Consider the following 16,450-nt stretch of genomic DNA (forward strand, 5'->3'; position numbering starts at 1 on the left):
AATCTGGTACACGCAGAACCACAGATGCGTCCAAAATATGTAAAACGAGAGGTCATGAAGTACATATGTTATATTTTTACCATTACTGAAGGTTACTCAAAACTCAGCACAGTCACAGTCCTTTCACTGTTTTCATCGGCACCAAATCCATGAAATAAATACCATTAAAAAAAAAAAAAACACACACACAGAGAGGGAAAATACTTACAGCAGGCAAGGCAAAGAAGGAAATACCCAGGAGTGCGAACCCTGCGGACAGCATCCGTCCTGTCCATGTCTTTGGTGTCTTGTCTCCATAGCCGATGGTTGTTAGAGTAATCTGTGGCAGCAAAAAAAAAAAAAAAAAATCATTATTAGTTTGTAAGAACATTTGTGTGGTGTATCTCTTTATAAATGCAAAATATTCTACATAATTTGAAAGTGTTTACACTTAAATGCTTTAAAAAATGACCTTTTTTGCTACGAAGTTTTCTCACAGACATATTGAATAAGGAAACAAAAAAAGAGAGACATTTTAAGCATTCAAAGTAGTAAAACTACAGAGAAACTACTTTATCAGCTGAACTTCACTGCTCCAAGACATTCAACTGATATATTGGGTTGATGCCTAGAAACTTTCAGGATGACGCCTTTCTTTTGCTACTTTTTTGAACACTGGCATTTACAGCTAATTCCTCAAAGCTTACCGTGCCCCACCACAACGCATCGGCATAGGTGGCAAACTCTTTGTTGAACTTGTTCTCCACAAGGTAGACGAGGAACGAAGAGAAGATCAAAACCAGGAAGCCGATGTACCAGGCAGTCACCAGCTCCTGCAGGAAGGAAATCAGAGGAAGCATTCACGTTTAACTGTGGCTAAATAACAGAATTAAATCCATGTCTTTTATGAAAGGAATCATTCGTTCTCTCACTTTTAAAATTAAATTATTTTCTAAAGATTGGACACCAGAGGTGTCATTTTATTTTATTAAGTCCAAGTCATGTCTGAACCGTTGAAGCTGTGAGAAAGTGAGACTTCCTGCAGGCATTTTCAAAGTTGCTCCTTTTTATCCTTTACAGCTGTAGACCTGTCAGGAAATGTGCTGGCTTTCAAAATGTTGGCAGTGTTAAGATAAGAGCCTAAATAAAGGTCATGACTTTTTTGTAATGCTTGCTGCACCACCAACGCTAATTGCTAATTTAAAAACTTAAAGCAAGTTTATAATCCCACGTCTGTTATTTTGTCTAAGCAAAACCCACTTTTACAGTGACTGCTCTCACACTAGCAAAGTCAAGTTGCCTAAGCTCTTGATATATTCCTAATGACTCCTCACTGCAGGAAGGCTAGAAAAAGAAATATGTGTTTATAATTCCAGTTATTTAAGAAAAGCTGGAATCAGTTTTACAAAAATCTGGGATGAAAATTTTGTCTTAAAGTTTGATTTATGGATCTTTGTTAATAAGGATTTCATTTAACTTCTGCAGATGTTGTAAGTGGTCTGGCACTACGAGATGTTTACTAGCACCAACCAACACTTTGCTAATCTCACGTCATTTAAAACAGTCATTTGAAACTTTGTTTGCAGCTAAAAGCTAAAATAGTAAATGTACATGTGGCAACATCTCACTGAGGTAACAACAGGACATAAATGCAGCCATGTGATCCTTTTATGAGTTGCGTTTTCTCCTCAAAGATCCACTCGAAACAAATTTTGCGGCCAAAAGCTTGCCCACAGTCAGATGCAGGAGCGGAATCAAAGAATTTGTATAAGACGCGTTGTCGTCTTGTACTCAACCTCGACCTGTTTGTGTAGTGTGAAACATTTTACCAGGAGGAGTCTATCTGAATGCGCCGCTTTGAAAGAGCAAAGAAAAGCAGAAATGACCCACTGTGGTTTCTACACAAATATGTCAGGCAGAAATAAAAGAGAAAAGGTTTGTGTGGGCTGTAGGAGGTGAAGGCAGATGGATTATAGTGAGTCAAAGGAAAAGAGCAGGAAGTGGAGGGGAAACTGTGCTAGAAATGTTTTGGCCGGAGCTCTGAGTTTAAATTTAACTAGATTTTCAACACATAGTTGCAGGATTAAAAGCACAAATTAAACTGGTTCCCTTATGTTTTCAGATTATTGTTTTAAATAACTATGTTTTATTTATTTTTCAGGTGTAGATGAAGAGTATATGTATTGATTCATATGTGAAAGATCTCACCGTTATGTTTCTGTGATGTCACATGACATTTATCTATTATTAAAAGATAGCCTACAATTATACTTTTTTCCAGGATTTCAAACTTTCTTTAAAAAAAAGTATATATGTACATAGAATTATATATGTAGAATGCAGATCTTCACGCTCACAGTATAGACAAAACTTCAATGCAATTTGCAATTTTGCCGCTTTTACATCTAACTAGTATTTTGGACCTTATGTGCGTAATATCAATCAATTAAGTTTATTTGTACAGCAGATTTGAGCAACAAGGCAGTTCAAACTGCTTTACATCTTAAAAAACATAAACATACAAAGTAATAAAAAAAACACCATACAGTCAACAAGAGAGAAAACCAATAACAAACATCAATGTTTCATTTATTATGTTTGAAAAGGAGATGGATTTTTAGTCTTTATTTAAAAGAACTCAGTTTTTCGGCTGCTTTGCAGTTTTCTGGAAGTTTGTTCCAGATTTGTGGTGCATAGAAGCTGAATGCCGCTTCTCCTCATTTGGTTCTGGGGATACAGAGCAGAATCAGAACCAGAAGACCTGGGTGATCTGGAAGATTGATGCAACAACAGCAGATCTATAATGTATTGTGTTGCTAAGCCGTTTAGTGATTTATAAACTAACAGCAGTAGTTTAAAGCTATGGGGAGCTCTAACTTTCTGGTTTTAGGAAAGTTCTGGATCAGCTGCAGCTGTCTAAGTGATTTTTTCATAAATTCTAAATTAAAGCCTGACAGAAGAGAAACGTTTGGTATTTTTGTGTGTGTGTGTGTGTGTGTGCGCGTGTGTGTGCGTGTGTGTGTGCGTGTGTGTGCGTGTGTGTGTGTGGGTGTGTGTGTGTACGTGCGTGCGTGCGTGTGTGTATGTGTATAACTTTAGGTCTAGGTTGTTTTTTTTTGTTTGTTTGTTTTTGGCTTATCGGAAACCTGACCAATCAAAGCTTTACCGGCAGTCCATTCAGTGTGATTCTCGGTGTGTTTTGTTTCTGCTGACCTTACTGTGCGCGTACACAACGGATCCCAACAGCTTCCAGGTCCCGCCTCTTCGGTCCATCCGAACCATCCGAAGAATCTGCAGGAAACGCAAGCTGCGCAGGACTGAGGTGGCAAACATGTTGGTCTGGCTGCCTGCCGACGACACCACTGCCACTGACGCGATCAGCACTATGATGTCTGGAGAAGCCAGGCGGAAGAAAAGGTAAAACACAGAAAAAGAGAAGAGAATTATTGTAAAGGAACAAAATAAAAACACTTTCTCTGTCTTAATTTAGTTTAATTTTTCATTGGTCTGATTGACGCAATGTTCTTATTACAAGAGCTACAAGAGCTGGCATCCACAACAATACAATAATAGATGCTGTAAGTCATAATGTCATCAGATAGTTCTGCTGCTGGCACAAACAGGACTGCACAGAGCGAAGTAAAATTTCCCATGCTCTGCCGCACATTGTAAAATGTTCTGCAAACTGTGACAATCAGATGCACAAACAAGATCTCAGGCAGGCAGACAGACATGACTCAACGGAAGTTCACACAGAAACCACACGTAATAAATACATAACATCGAACCCACAGAGAACCGCTGCAGCAATCAGCTCCTGTGACTTTGTCTCTTGTCGTCCCTCCACTGCGCCGTGTCCCGTCTCAGAGACATGCCAAGGAAAACTCGCACACACAACTTTTGCTTTTTATATTCTCTTTGTGCGAGTTCAGAAGCAGCTTGAAAAATATGTGTGTGGGGGTTGGGAGGACCATAGCGTTGCACAGAGTTCAAGACCCTTTGGGGTTTACATAGAGCACATAACCTGAATTACCCCATGTTGAAAAATAAAAGTATTTCTGTTCTATTCTACTCATTTTCTGCATTTTGTCTCTACATAGATTAGTTTGCTCAGGTTTTTCATTAGTACTTTACTTTAATTTGTGTGTCTGTTTAAAACTGAATACATTCCTCCATGTTACAGTGCAGTAGCACTTATTTAACACTCAATTCTAATGAAGTTTATTTGTATCATGCAAAACAGCAGATGCAACAAACAATTCAAAAAAGGCTCAACACAGCTAATACTACAAAAGGTTTTTCAAAAATGTATTTGTAAAAGGTCACTTTTGATTACTTCTGCAGTCTGTAGATTATTCAACCCCTTCATGAACAAAATTGTTAAGTACAGCACCCTAATTCCATTATATGACCAGCTTCTGGGAGTATTCCCGAGGAACCTCATCCCACTCTTCCTGGGCAGAGACCTCTGGTTCATTAATGTTGTCGTGTTTGTGTGCTGCACCCGCCCTTTTCAAATCTTACCAGAACATTTTAGCATGTTAAGTGACATAAGTATGAAGGGCAACCAAGTAGGAAATCTTCTGAAACCAAGCCGTGGTAGATGTTGAGGCATGCTGTGATCAGTGCTCTATTTAAATATCCAATTATGTCCAAGCTTCAGCTTTCTCTAAGACAGAGGTTCCCAAACTGTGGGGTGCGCCCCCTAGGGGGTCGTCGTGTCATTGCAGGGGGGGCGCGGGAAGCCGTCTGGATGAAAAAAACAAAACATGAACACTGTATGCGCTGGGTTTTTACCTTAGAATGGCCAACTCTCTGTTATTCCTATGTCAATTTGATACAGTAGAGGCTTCCACACTTCCCATATTTGTGTCCTCTGTCACTTTTATCAGCAGTTAAAACTGTTTAATCCGTTGTTAACATGTTGTAACCTGTTTTTCCGAGCCGCCTTTAAACGCAACATGAGCGCTACGACGCTCGCGCTAGGTTTCCACTTGTGAAGGAGACCTGCTGCTGCTGTGGAGCTACGTAGGTTTGGGTTAGAATCACGGCAGCAAACCAGCAAAACGCAAAGAACTTTTCACAGTTTTTCCCTCCAAACTAACCGACTGAGTTGAGTGAAGCTGTTGGATGCAGGTAATGTTAGCTAAAAGATGACTAGCTAATATCAATACAGAACATTAAGCTTAACAAGTACCTTGTAGGCTACCGATGTTGGTGTCTATTTTCAGCTACGTACATTCATTTTGCCCCCAAAAAAGTCAATGTGTACATAAGACAATGATATCTTCTCTAGGCCTTTTGGACGATTCTCTTGACTTATTTCATTAAACATCTCATATTTCTGATATGGACTGAAACATTACTGCCAGTAGTTCTGGTAACTGAGATCTTCTCAAGCACAATGATGAAGCTTCACTGGTTACAGATGAGCTGTGCCTAAAACTAAGGCTGATTTGTAAATGTGTCGTCTGCTGATAAATTCCATTCAGCGGATTGAATAATGTTTTAAGACTGAAACAGTGACTAAAACATAGGGATACAATCTTCATACAACTAGATGTATTTAAGGGTGAAGATAAAATCTTGCAGTTGTTAGCTCAATTAGATGAAACTGGAATGTTATTTAATTAAACTGAGTTTTAAGCAAACTCAGTTTGTGGACTTTAAACAATTGTATTTTGAATAGAGTTTATGTAAGCAAATTACATGGGTGGAACAAAGTTTTGACCTTTTGGACATGCATGTGAGACAGAAACCAATCAACAGGGCTTTACCTCATCACATCTTGTCAGACACGATGTTACATTCACTTAATAAAATACATGTTTCTTGATGATTCTCCATCACCGAAGAAAGTGAGAAGAAAAGACAGATTTTTACTTGAGTCCCCCCCCCAAAAAAAAAAAATCCATATTCATTATCACTATTGTGTTTGAGCCACACTTTTCAGATTTTAAATTGATTTTTACAAGGCCTTCAAAATCAACTCTATTTTTCCCAAAATGTTTTTTTTTTGTTGTTGTTGCTTTTTCTTTCCAAGAATGTTTTTATGTATTTATTCATGCCAGATTTTCTAGAGGATATCAGTTCGGGTCAAAGTCTTTTACATATGAAAGGGCTTTCTGCAGCAGTGATTTTTTTTGCTCAGAATAAAACCTCCTAAAATCTTGCTTTTATTTTTGAACATGAACATATAAAGAAGCCTGATGCAACCCACTTTCCAGAAAGCCACAGATGACAACTTGCTTTCATTCTATCATAAACATTTTTGCTCTCTTTCAAAGTTCACTCAAATTTAACTCTTTTTTCTTGACGTTTGTGCTTGATGTTCACCCTTTTGCTTTCCTCTTATTCCCTCAGCCTTGCAAATGGCAGCTATGGCCAGGCAAGAGAAGCAGCATAAACCGTGCCTCTTTACCCCTCAATATCACACTTCTGTATATTCCAAGCCAAAATATCCAAGTCTGAACATAGGAAAGGATAACATTTTGCCTCCTCTCTGCTTTTTAAACCTCTGACAACAGCTAAAATGAAACCAGCAAACCATGGTCATTACGGCTTGCTGTGGGACTGAGTTCAGAGACAGTAAGTGTTCTCCATCAGTAAGGGCCAATGGTCAGAGTGATGGAGAGGTTTAACTCACCTATGACACAGAAGGGCTTCCTGGCGAAGCGCAGACGGCCCTGCCATCCTCTGTAGCGGCAGCAGCATCCTGCCGACCAGATGCGTATGATATACTCCAAACCAAACACAACGATCATCACAAACTCCTGTTGGAAAAGTCACACAAGCAAATGGAGAATCTTGAGAGAGAGGTACATGACAGAAAGCACAGGCAGGAGGTGTTTTAGTTCAGCAGACATAAGTGTAGTCTTCTATGCTTGCCGGCAGATAACCTGGCAGTTGCCATATATGTTGGCTCCTTGCAAACAGAAGCATTTAAGACATCACTGGTTTGCATGTCTGACAATTTCTTCTTGACCCCATGGATGCTGAATGTCCCCCACTAAACATATATTGCAAGATGTACTGCAAATTGTGGAGTGCAGATGTCCAGTCGAGAGAACTTACTGGATGAATGTTTGCAAGCAAAGAAGGCCTGCCAGAAATTGGTACCAATGAAGTGGAGCAAACGTGATGTTAACAATCTTCATCTAATCCTTTGGTTAGTTTTTTTTTTTTTTTTTTTTTTTAAAGAGGTTGCGATATTTAGTCTCCAAAGAACTTATTTGCATTTCAAGCTTTGCTTGTTATTTTGTGGATTCATCACACATTCTGCCTCATTATTGCCTTATTGTTTGTCACCAGGTGCAGAGAGCTTTTTGTGTGATAATGACTAAGGTAGGTCCTCTGTTAATGCACACACACTGCTTCTGCTTCCATTAGATGTAACTCTGATGCAATTAGTGGGGTGCACTTTGTGAAATGGTAGCGACAGCTGCAGGGGCAATTGTCTGCAGGAATTGCTGCAGTGCACAAAAGAGTGACCTTTCCTTGCTGCTACAGGCTTTTCAAAGAAGAGGAAGGAAAAAAAAAACCCACAAATGTAAAATAATTTTAGGAGATTTTTAAAAGCATTTTTGCTCCTGTGCCCACCGGTGGCTCTATCTGTTCTACTTAAATCTCTATCTCATAACACCAAATGAGCTCCATTTGGTGTTATGGGTACTTAAAGAATCTGTAACTGAGGGTTTGAAAGTTTGCGGCCAAAATAAATTAGGGACAGGTGAACAAATGTGGCACTGAGTTTCTCCTTGACGACTTTGTCTAGAGTCTAGGGAGATGCTTGGAGAGATACTGTTAGCATTTATTTAGCCAGTCTAGACTCTGCTGACAGCCAAACGTTTGTCAAACATAAAATCAAAATAGATTTAATAAAAAGAAAATTCACAGTTAATTAATAAGGCTCTTAATTTGTTTCTCACTTATTTGTCACGGAACTACGTGATGGTCAATATTTTATACAATAAGGAAAACTTAGAAAGGTTATTTAACATTTTCTCCAACAATGAGACTGAGACCAGCCAATTGCACTGATATTAACTGCAGTGAACAGTGTCATATGGAGGACAAGGTACCTCATCAGCACATGGAAAACAAATTTACTTATATTTTTACTCTGGGGAAGAGTGCACAGTCTGCTCTGTGCACTCTGTGGCCAGAGTCTTACACTCATACAGGCCTGATGGAGAGCACTGGTTTTCAAACTTTTTGACAACTGCGAGAAGAAAAAAAAAAGTGTAAATACTTTTTAAAGATTAAATGAAAATAAAATGACCTTAAGAAACATTCTCCTAAAAATTTGAAACTATTTTTTGAAGAATTAATAAAATGCAAAATTTCCAGAAAAATAAAACTAATTAATAATATAAGAACTTTAATTTGACTTTCAAACTGAGCTTTATATGTTTTTCATACATTTCTGAGTCAAGTGTAAACAGAGTCACATGAGTGGACTGGAACAACTCTTGTGACATCCTTATTCCAGTCCACAGACTCTGCTAATAAACGGTTCGAGATTTGCATATTAGAGAAATGAGAAGAGCCCTCAGCGTTGGCCATTATCCCGCTCCAGACAGTTTAATGTTTAAACTCCTGTGCGATGGGCTCAGAAGAACGAATTAGATTTTTTAATTTTTTCTGGTTCAAGGTTTTCTTACCAGAATTAGTAGGCATTTGGAGGAGGTGTCCTGATGAGCAGGGATGGTTGAGAACACAGAAAGGACCAGGCAGGTGAATACCAAGACGAACCTGAACAAAACAGAAGGAATTAGAGTTAAACTAAGTGACACCAATGAGACGAGAGACTCCTATAGGGTGCGACACTGAAATGTGATTGGTCTCTGCTTGTCCCTCTGAGAGACATTTCTGAAGTCGCTGCTGTGTTGAGAAAAAGCAGAACCCCAAGAGGCTCCCAGTGAAATCAAAGAACTTAGTTCCTGTCTGCAGTGAACCATGAGCCAGACTACTATCCAATTTCCCCGAGATATCAACCTAATCATGCTTGTTTGCACAACATGACTGGGGAGAAGCAAGCAGTGAAACTGTAGCTACTGAAAAGCAAGTAGCTTCTGACCATTTCCATACTCAGGCTGTTTTAAATTTTTCTTGCAAGAGATACATTAACAAACATCACATCTATTCTGTTTTTCTTAAGCCTTTAAGTCTTTATATGAACTCCCTGAGTCCTAAGACTGATCTTTGGATCAACAATGAGCATAACTTTTTGTTATATTTTAATTAAAAAGTCAGTGTTGATTCCTAATTAGATTTTTACCATTTGTGTTTGTTTATTATAAACCTCTTGCTAAAGGCTTTTTCCTTCATAAACCAAGAAAATTACACGAGGGTGGCAAATCTTTGATGACAATAATATAAAAACTTATTACACTCTTTGACAACAGCTCCATTAAAATGGGCCAGCACCAAGCTGTGAGTTCAGTCAATGTTTTCTTAAACTATCTAAAAATTGTGGGTTAATGTCAGAGGGAATCACATGTCTTCGCTGGAGCAGAATGCTTATTAGCCGATCGCTAACCTCTGACACTGTTCCTTGGTTTTTTAAAACACCATCAGCTCTACTGATAGCACAGCCTGTCATTCAGCACATCTGTACTTACACAGACACTAGGAAGTTGTTCACCACGATGTCTGACAAACACAGAGTTCAATGGTTCCAGGTTGAGGATGGTGGACGTACAGCGAGGCTCAGTGTCCGAAGCCAAACGAGACGACCTAAAGCTGTGGTTATCAAACCTTGTCTTCACTTACAAATACTCCAAACAGAGGTCTATATTTTCCGTAGGCCTCCTGTTGCTGCTCTATAACGGGTCTGCGGATCTCTGGGGGCTTCAAATTGAAAGCAAACCTCCAAAAAGTTGGAGGTTTGCTCTGTTGACATTTCCAAAGATTTGAATAATGCGAATGTGACTGGTGGGAAACATTGGGTGACAGGCATTGTGGGGCTGTCAGCTGAAAGCAAGCTCCTTGTCACTGGCACACCTACGCCTCTCGCACTTACAAGGTTGTCAGACCGAAAATTACAGAGTGACAATCAACTCCCTCCATCCACACAGCCAAACTCGTGCCTCCAGTTTTAGCACACATTTACTGCAGAAGTGGGGAAAGAGCCACTGAAAAGCTCTCTGGCAACATCATTAGGTACTCATTGAAGTTTGCTAATTAATCCCACGAATGAGCATGCTCAGACGGCCTTGGTCCGGTCCGCTGTGGTGCTCCGAGACGGCGTGATTAGTGTGGAGTATCTCACTCTGTCTTTCAAACAGAGTGACCATTCTCTAGTTTCCAACAAGCGATAGCTGGATTTATAGCGGCTCGCACACGCACACACACACACACACACACACGCAGTCACACAGGCAGGTTCTGGCAAACACAACATGAACATCTGTCCCTACACCCACTCACCTACACCACATATTCACTTACAACAGGACAAAAGCATAAACAGCAAGTGCTACTCCTATCTGCATATTTTAATAGAATGCTCTGCAAAGTGAGTGAGGCAACCAATTGAGTTTTGTCCACACAATGGTGCAACATCGATCGATTAACTTGAACCATTTTAAATTTGATGGGCAGACATAGGGCAAGCACCTCTGTTGCTGTCTTTGTTTACACAGGAGGGCCTGCAGAGTCTAGACAATCAGCCTCGCAATCATTATTTCATCTTTGTTTCAATTTAAATTATATAGTTTCTCTCTTCTTATCTTGTTTAGTTGAGTGGTGCAGGCCTAATCTTGTTTTTTTTTTTTTTTTTAATTTATGTGGTTTGATTTGACCTTTTTTCTAGCACTGTATAAAACGTGTTACACAAAGGAAAGATACTCAACGAAATCTGAGGATGACAGCCTCCTTAACATCGGCCTCCGTCGAGTTTCTGCAAATATTTATGACCACAAACTTTACAGAGATTAAATTACATTTAATTACAAATGATTTAAGACAGAATCACTGTGAAACAGTATAAATATACATATATAATATATATACACTTTCAATTTAGAAACACTTTTTACTGCTAATACGGAATATTGAAAGTTATTCACCTTTCAGTCGCTGCCCTCATCATTCAAGTGCTTCTTTGGAAAAATACTATTTTAGAAATGTGGATGCTGTTGAGCACATCGGTGCTTGTTGCTGCGACATGTTTTGCATGTCTAGCCGGAACCTTTGTATGCAAATAAAACATATAATTATTTACGTTAAAACTTTTAATGCATTGAAATCTACGTATTTAATTGACTGAAATGAAGGTGTTAAAGTTCTGACCCTCGTGTGTGTGTGACTCAGAGAGAAAATAGCCCATTTCACTCAGCCTTTCATGGCGGCAACTGTTGGTTCTCACATCCCCACGGCTACCAAGAGCACGACAAGAGAAAATATGATTTTGGACAATGATGTAAGTACACACAGCTCACGGTTCACTCCCTCGTCAGGAGCCGTGCCGAACAAGCAGCTGGTGTATAAACAAAGAGCAGAGTGTCATTTTTACATGCGCATGCTTGTATTTTTGCTTTGTTTGGCTGTTGCATAATCCTACCCTGACTGAGAGGATACAATCTGAAGAAATGTGCAACAACAAGGGAGTAAAGAAAAAGCCTCAAAAAAAAAAGACCAGGACCCTTTAAATCTGCCCTATCGTTATAGTCAACAGCGTAAAGGGAAGGATTTATCCTAACTGAAATAACAGCAACAAAATCCATGCAACCTGGTTCTTTTTCAGGTTAATCAGGTCAGAACACACTAATAGACCGATGACGCTAGAATGACTGGTTCCCTTTCATTATGTGGTCCCAGAAGGAGCTGCTCGGAAAAATGGCATGCAGGTATATCAATCTGAAGCTGTCCATGGTCCTGAAACCAAAAACGACTGTAGCCCATGTTTACATAAGAAATCAATAACATTTTTCAAACCAACTGCTACAACATTTATTTCACATTTACAGAGAAAATGTGAAGAAAAAAAATTGCATAATAAAATAGTAATATTAACAAAACTGTGCTTTGCATGGCATTCTTCTTCTGTTATGACTTTAAATCACACGCTACAACGGCAAGGTCACCTATGACTACTGTGAATTGTTGTTGTAAAGTGTGTCATTTATATATAAATCTTCCTGAACGCCCATAGAGTTAAATGTAACCGCATGACCTTAAACTTTACAGCAAACAACAACAAAACATTACAGGAGATCTGAACTAATCTCAGATGTTCTCTCAAGATGATTGTGATGGACAGAGCCGGAAGCAGCAGCCGTACATTCGGTAAGTCATCATCTCATACAGAGAGTTCTTGATCGTGGAACAGTGTTGGTCAACTCAGCCTTCAACGGGCTTCAACAGAACATTCAGAGCATCACTGAGGGAAAGGAAGACCTGTCAGTGATATGCCCTGAACTGTTGAACAGCTATTTCATCACTAATGTCTGCTCTTCAGATGCAGCCATTTGCTGTACCTGCAATGCTGACACAGAGCTGCGACTGTATATCCCAGAGGAAGCTTTTGCAACACTGAAGATGACAGAAGACATTTCCATAATGCACCTGAGTGGGCTCTGAGAAAAAGCGGAGGATGCAAAGTGTGTTCAGCCAAGCAGCGGGAGCGAGGGGGTTGGATCAGGGGCTCACATTGTATGTCTCATTCCCCATAAGACTGATGTTATGCTTCTCAGACCGTGGGGAGCACCGAGGGAGAGCGAGACGAACCGCGTGTGTTTGAAGGATTAGACGCGTTATAATGAGCTTGCAGAGTCAGCTCAAAGACAGATTTTGTCTGACTCTTGATACAGTGAGGTGTTTAAGAGGAGCCTTGTGGGTCTGTTTGTTTGTTGTGTGAAGCTTTTGTTGTGCAATGTGCTCAGGAAAAAAAAAATGACAACGCATATGGGCTTTAGAAATAAAGACTGCTGAGACACATCTGAACAGAAAACTCAGTATTGGAGTTTTCCTCCAGTGCCTACAATAGAAGTCACAGTAACAATGAATATGTTGTACATCTTTTAGATATATTCTGCTTTGTAATGCAGGGCTGCCATACTGTTTAGGGATTTTTCTTCTACCCCATTATAAGGGGCCTGCCATATTCACACCAGACTTGGTGTGTGCATGCCCCTGGTGAACCTATGATAGACTGGTGACCTGTTCAGGTTGTACTCTGGCTTTTTGCCATAAACTCCAGGTCCTCCATGTACAAAGTACGGATAATGCTACAAACCATAGATTAATTTTGCACAAACTATTTTTATTTATTTTTTTATGACCTTCACAGTAGGTAAGCTAAATGCAACAACCTCAAAAATCATTCCGTACCACCACGGTCTGTTCCTCATTCACCTTTTCATCAGTCTCTACAAACCTGCCCTTCATCTATAATGTGTGATTGTGTGCATTTTTGTTGCAGATTGCTAGTTTTGTTTCTATAAATATATATAATGATATGATAAATAATCATGTAATAAATATATTTTTCAAAAAAATTGAAAGTTTATTCACGTAAAACTGTTAATATTCTATGCAGATTTAATCATGACAATGTCATTCAGAGTCCCCTTTCTAAAAAAAAAAAAAAAAAAGAGATGCCTTGAAATTGGCTTGTCGCTTAAATATGCTCCTTCCCTTTTCAACAGATCCTGTTGAGCTCCTCATCACAACAATGCTGCCGTTCACAACATCACATCTTTCTAATGAGCGAAGGACTCAGAAGAAGTTCAAATGAAGAGCTCGGCAGCATAGCAGCTACCCCAGGTGTTTCCTAATTACAGCTGCCACTAGTCTGATGGAGCTGAGAGGCGGGGGCTCGGGTGTTCTGTGGGACGGGAGCTGAGCTGGAGACTGCAGCTCCAAACACTTGACTTTGCAAGGCAAACAGATACAATTTAAATCCTGAAATATACAAACAAATTAATCCTGTTATACGGATAAACTTAAGTTTGGTAACATGCATTCAGATGTGATTCAAGTTATAACACAATGCAGTGGGAAAAAAAATGTTAAGTGTTGAAAAGGTAGGGGGGGAAAAGCCAGCTCTAGAGAAACCATGCGATGACCATGGGGAGCTGATTGCATCAAGTTGTTAACTTTGCAGCCGTGTGATAACAGTAGGAAAAAAAAAAGACTCTTTTGCTGTAGAAGTGTACAGAGATTTTAAAATGCTTGAGCAATTTTCATAATATTTATTTGGTTTAGAGTCCTTTAAGAGAGATTCCAAAGAAAGCCGTTGCATGTTAAGTGCAGCATATTTATTAAGCAGAAGACTGCAGACCAGCTACCTGAGCAGCCAGCCCAACCGATTAAGCAGTTGGCACCACCTTACAGTAGTTGTACTACGCTATATAGAAAAAAAAAGTATAGTATTCTGCAGAAAAATCGTTTCACGGTAAACTATTTGCCCTAATGTTTACTTCAAAAAACATATAAATCACAAAGGATAGTAAAATAAAGATTACAAGGTAAGAGAGACCTATTTGTATCCGGAGAGCATGCAGTGTGATGCTACTGTATTATTCAAGCGTCTCATTTCAAGAGATTACTTTGAAACTGCATAATTACAGCTGCTGATTCGGGAGTATGTAGCCGCCTTTCTTCTCTGAACACAACAGACAGAATGATTAGGGATGTGTTAGTTTAGAGCGGCTCCGGCACTTCCAGCTAACCGCTGACAGGTTTGCATGTGCATGTTTGGCATTGCTGTCTAGTTTAATAAGGGTAAAGCACGCTAATTAGGATTCAGAATCGAGCCACTTCGTTTGAGTTCAAAGTTGGAGGCTGCATGTTACGTGAGAAGGTGACTGCAGTTATCCATATCTAGATAGCTTTATGTCATTTATCTGTAACAGGGCTGCTGCTGAATGTGGCTAGAACAGCTGTAAGGCACATTATGTAAATAAAGGTTCTCAGAACATGATAATATCCCTACTTTGTTCTCGACTTCCCAAATCAGATGCAAATGCAGCATTTTAATGACCGATCCCGCTGGCTTTATCTGCTTCAGTTTAAGGCCTAAAAGACACTGATCTCAGAGTGTTTTTTATGCATTGCATGAACCACTACTTTCTGGAAGTATGCCAAAATATAAGGTCAATAAAACACACAAAATATAGTTTTTTTTGCATATATATATATATATATATATGCCACTGCATGATTAACTGTGCAAGATTGGCACTGGAAATGTTTTTTTCCACCACTGTGACTATTTCAAAGTGTTAAATTGACTAAACGATTTTTAAGCATGGCATGTTTAATGTGTTGTTACAAATTTCATTCAAGTTTGGAAGAGACATTGGCTGCAGCTGGAGCCAGAGCTTCAAGAGCTATAAACAGCTGTATCCAGGACATGGGTTCTTCTGCATTCCTTGTGTTAAACCACGCTTAAATAAGACATCACAGGGATTTGTTTTTTTACCAGGGCTAAGGGGTAAAACAAAATTACTGTTAGTCAGTGTCCAAAGTCCTCTTTTAGATGAAGGTTAATTTTCCATTTTATGTGGAAAATAAGGTCCCAGAGTGTGGAGGAACAGTGGGAAGTTTTAAATTATTTGAAAAATCAGTGCTGATGAAGACATGCGAAGAAAGTTTACATGTCATCTTATATTTTTCCTTTTGTATCTAGTTTAGATTAGTTTTGCTTAAACAATCTAAGACATTGGTGTTCAAAGTGTGGCCCCGGGTCCATTTGCGGCCCCGGGACAATTTTTTTGCAGCTGCCCAGTGCAAGACCAGAATAGTACACATGTGGTCCCACGTCACAAGAAGTTGATGCAAGTGAAGCCTTTTTTTTTAATTCTTCTTTTTTTTTTTTGCCCAAGCTTTGTTTTTTACTGATATTCTGAAATCTTAAAATACACATAGTATCCCCCATAAAATGCATTAATCAGAGAAAGCAAGTGCGTAGCTTGCAGCAATGCGTTAGCGCTTCTCTTTACACAACAGAACCAAATCCCAAAAAAAGAAACACCAAACAAGAGGAGCCTGTGTGAGGGCACACATGTAATCCCCTGAGCTGTGAAATGAAGCTCTATTACAAAAGCTAAATGTGAAGGCGCTACCAGAAGATAAAACCAGGGAGACCACCCACAGTGTTCAGCTATTTGAAATCAGCACATCCAACAGACCACAACACAATTCAGCAAAACGATGGAATCCTGTAAAATGAAGAAAAGAAGAATTTATCCATATAATCCCACACGAGTGCAAACTCATAAAGCAGCGTGGTGGCAGTTTAATGTGTCTGTTCTCTCACGTCGAGGAACCAGAGACGCTGAGCAAATTAAAAGTCCATCAGCAGAGCTGCAGGAGAAGTAGTAATGGAAAGTAAAGGGGAGGAACTTAACAATTTACACTTCATGAAGGCAGCGTCCCACTGTTTATGAAGCTCTGCACAGTGTCAATTACCATCCTGCATTTACTGTAACTACTGTATGTTGGCATGACTACAAATGAGGGA

The 16,450-nt window shown here is 39.4% G+C and overlaps 1 protein-coding gene across 4 annotated transcripts in view; it reads right to left on the reverse strand.

The window, feature by feature from the left end:
• The window catches only part of kcnq5b (potassium voltage-gated channel, KQT-like subfamily, member 5b), a 95,254-nt gene that overhangs the window by 16,176 nt on the left and 62,628 nt on the right, over window positions 1–16,450 (reverse strand). For all 4 annotated transcript variants that reach the window (XM_016679277.1, XM_016679279.1, XM_016679278.1 and 1 more), the window contains exons 2-6: window positions 8,643–8,733; window positions 6,626–6,752; window positions 3,193–3,371; window positions 687–812; window positions 209–319 (exon numbers count right to left, since the gene is read on the reverse strand). In XM_016679277.1, coding sequence (XP_016534763.1) covers window positions 209–319; window positions 687–812; window positions 3,193–3,371; window positions 6,626–6,752; window positions 8,643–8,733 — 634 coding nt within the window. The remainder of the gene's footprint in view (window positions 1–208; window positions 320–686; window positions 813–3,192; window positions 3,372–6,625; window positions 6,753–8,642; window positions 8,734–16,450) is intronic.

The sequence above is a fragment of the Poecilia formosa genome, unplaced genomic scaffold, assembly GCF_000485575.1.
Source record: "Poecilia formosa unplaced genomic scaffold, Poecilia_formosa-5.1.2 Scaffold206, whole genome shotgun sequence".
NCBI lineage: Eukaryota > Metazoa > Chordata > Actinopteri > Cyprinodontiformes > Poeciliidae > Poecilia > Poecilia formosa.